This window comes from Urtica dioica, chromosome 11 (assembly GCF_054948205.1).
Source record: "Urtica dioica subsp. dioica isolate 48M chromosome 11, U.dioica_male_clone48M_v1_H2, whole genome shotgun sequence".
Classification (NCBI taxonomy): domain Eukaryota; kingdom Viridiplantae; phylum Streptophyta; class Magnoliopsida; order Rosales; family Urticaceae; genus Urtica; species Urtica dioica.
Genome location: NC_142766.1, coordinates 2293112 through 2296746, shown reverse-complemented (window position 1 = coordinate 2296746; position 3635 = coordinate 2293112). Strand labels below are relative to the sequence as shown.

Sequence of the window (3635 nt, the reverse complement as noted above, 5' to 3'; positions counted from 1 at the left end):
TAAGATATGTATAGGATAGAATGATTTGTTTTTTAATTGTTTATATTACCATTATTGGTAGATATTTGATGTAATTTTTTAATAATTTCCATGTCAATTTCCATGTCAGTAAACTCTCTCTCTCTCTCTCTCTCTCTCTCTCTCTCTCTCTCTCTCTCTCTCTCTCCTGACAGTTATTTATAAATAAAGTATTTTGATTTTATTTTCCTTAATTTCATGGCTTTATTTGTTTTATTTCCTAAATTCTATAAATTCTGGTGAATTCTACTGCCTTCTTCTAAAATGCTTAATGTACCAACACACAAAATATGATTTTAAACGCACATAAATTTATTTTTGTTCGAAGTTATTTTTTGTGAATAGGGGTTATTAGAAACGAAGGAGAACAAAAAGTATTGGGATAGAGAAGTGTGAAATACTTGAGAACATAATGTGCTTGAAAGTCTAATGTATATATCATAAAATAGAAAGGCTATTGTATATTTTGATCATCTGAAGAGCACATATTTTTCTTCTTTTTGGTGCACCTAGCAGGAACTAGTTCATGTTTTTTGGTGCACCTACCAGGAACTAGTTCATGTGAAATCTCCTCGTTTATGCGCTCAATCTCCATAATTTTTTATTTTTTAAAAGTGGTCTTTAATTTGTGCTTTAATGTTACTCCAGAAATATATAAATAAATAAAAAGAGAACAAAAAAAAAAAATTTGCTACCAAAACAGGATATTGTTCTTTTCATGCAGCAGGTGTGGACATGTGAAAGCCAAAACACTGCAGGCACAAAACGAAACAACGTTTTCCAACTTCAAAACACATGAGCATTGTTTCATCTCAAGCCACTACTCACCCAGAACCCAAATAGTACGCAACAAACTAAAACTGAAGGTTCTAACACAGATGCAAAAGAGTATGAATAAAAAATCTTTAACTTTTTTTTTTTTAGTACCCTGGGACACTTTTTGAGATAGCTGGATTCCGCAATCCTTCAGGCAAGAGATGAGACTGAGGAAATCAATCGAAGCTGGCATTCAAGAATTTCAGTAACTCGTTTCTGTTGCTCTCTGCCGCTTTGTCCTCTTTCGTCTTGTCGAGTTTCAATAAAATCTGAACCACGGAAAGAGTTGAATAACTACTGAAAAGGGATTCGTGTTAATTTTTATTATTCTTTGTACCTTCTTCCCAGACACTGCACTGCGACGTACTCCATCATCCTTGTCGCGCCCTAAAAACTGTACAAAGCCAAATAAAATTAGATGGGCATTCATCAAAAAAGGAACAGTAATGGAACACCAAAACAAAATCTATAACCTTTGAAAGCCGTACAGGGCTGCCAGATCTTTCGTCCCGCTGCTTCTATATTAGCATCTCGAATTTCCAAGACAACGAACCCAGAACCGATATCCAGGAAAGTTAGTCAAAAACCCGGTCCATCATGCCAGAGACCACAGCTCCAATTTCAGAGAGCAAATCCATAAACAGGAAGAAAAAACTATAAGTATCTAAGATCTTGATGTCCAACACAAATAGTTTAGTGTTGATTATTCGAAATCCTTATTATTTGGTCAGTAAGATCCGAATATTGTAGATTTTTTTATATTTCTCAACAATTTTTTCGTCAATTTATGACGACACCGTAAAATTATTCTGAGAACATGGGCTTATACCTCTTTCACTCTGTGCTTGTGACGTTTGTGGCGATGAGTCTTGCTTCGCTCCTTATCCTTACTCTAAAAGGGGAAAGAAAATGAGCGAGCGCTCGTACAGAAACATATAAAGCCAGAACTGAAAGAAACAAAAAGTAACTACCTTCTTTGGCCTTTCGCTCCTCTTGTGCTTCTTGGAATGATTAGATGTCTCATGCTCACTATCAGAAGAACTTTCACTGCAATAACATAAGAAATCACCATCCAATGACTGACTAATTGTAAAATCATACATTCAAATAGATAGATATATCTCTAAGTCTAATTATAAATAATTTCCCCAAAATTTTTGATCAATGAGTCTCAATTGTATGCAAAAAGTTACTACTGAAAGAACACAAAATGACAACCAAAAAAAAAAAAAAAAATTTATAAAGGAACTTGTTTTTGCCAAGTTTTTCTGTCATTTGAAATCACTAAAGCTACCCTTTGTTTCACTTTCACAGCATTCCATTTTTGTAAGAAATCTCAATTGAGGATGATACAACACCATTCTTCAAATAATTTGATAAAGAATACGAAGTATTATTAGTCGGAAGCAATGCCACTAATGGATCATTAACTTTTCTAGAGATTTTTAAGGCATCAGATATAATCATAAGTCGATCATCCCTTACTTAATGGTTGATCCTGCTTGAAAATTAAGAGCTTACTAGCCTTGTTTCTAATCTATAATCTAGAGCTAAACTTTTTCTTTAACGAAAAATAGATCATTTTCTCAGACTAATTACTAAATTTAATCACCAGAAAAAAAAACGCAAATCGTTGAAGAAAAACCCCCAAAACAACTGTTTAACGCCAAAGACATTCTCAGCAACCAATCAAACCCTAACGAAATTCAAACACGCTTTTATACATTAAAAAAATAGGAACCTAAATAAAAAAGGAACCTTGAATAATCGGATTCGGAAGAGGATTCATCGGAATCAGAGAGGCGATTATGGCGGCGTCTACGACGTCGTTTGGTGTCAGAACGCGAGGTCTTGCTCTTCTTCTTAACCTTGAGGGCTCCCTTGTCTCTGCTCTCTTTGTCCTTCCGGCTACGGCGATGCCTTCGAGCTCTCCGGCGAGAAGATGAGTCCGACAACGAGTCTGAAGAGTATGATGACCCTGAGGAAGACGATGCCGCCATTGCAGGAGAGGAGATAGGTTGACGAAAGTGATTATCAGCTAACCAATTAAACCTTTTGTTCAATTTGTAGTGCGACAACTCGTCGTTGTTTATTGCTGGTAAACGACACCAATTTACCCTCTGTCGTTGAATGATTCACTGGCATGTCATTTATATTTATTTATCAATTTTCTTTTAAGGATTTATCAATTTTCTTAACCAGGCATTAGCTGGCTCGTGCCAAAGCATGCGGGGAGTGCATTTTTGGTTTGTGTCAAAGCGTGCGAAGGTGAGCATGGTTTTACTTTTAGGCAAAAATAGTACATGAATGGCACATGGTATCCTAATGAGGGATTACGTGTGTGCCCGAGACAGGTCAAGCAGGAACATTTAAAGAGCAGTCAAGAGCGCGCTTACGTGCTAGTGCGATGTGCGAAGAGATGGCACACCATACACATAGCCTTGTGGACTTGCTGAACGATTGATTTTAGTACTCGTTCGTGTGTCATGCGGGCAACGACCGTTACATTGTATTCAACCATAGTACATCGTAGCCTCATGGGCTTGCTGAACGATTGATTTTAGTAGTCGTTCGTGTCATGTGGGCAACGACGATTACATTCGGTTATTCCTTGTAACAAATTCTAATTATTCATGTATTCAAAGAGTTTAGATTATTGGGGTAATCGAGTGAGATATCATTGCGTCGTGCTCTCAGCTTAATGTTCCCCGTTCTAATAATTTGTTTATGGTAATATTAATATACGCTGGGAAAGGTTCCCGTGAAGTGTGTGCTCTTGTGTGTTGTTGAATCTGCTCGTT

The 3635-nt window shown here is 36.5% G+C and overlaps 1 protein-coding gene across 1 annotated transcript; it reads right to left on the bottom strand.

The window, feature by feature from the left end:
- Positions 1-690: 690 nt before the first annotated feature.
- Positions 691-2867, bottom strand: LOC149380652 (uncharacterized). Its single transcript, XM_089629889.1, has 6 exons — positions 2593-2867; positions 1806-1881; positions 1664-1726; positions 1308-1352; positions 1172-1228; positions 691-1103 (listed from the first exon to the last, which is right to left on the bottom strand). The coding sequence occupies exons 1-6, from the start codon at positions 2832-2834 to the stop codon at positions 1011-1013; spliced, it is 576 nt and encodes a 191-aa protein (XP_089486015.1). The 5' UTR covers positions 2835-2867; the 3' UTR covers positions 691-1010.
- Positions 2868-3635: the final 768 nt, after the last annotated feature.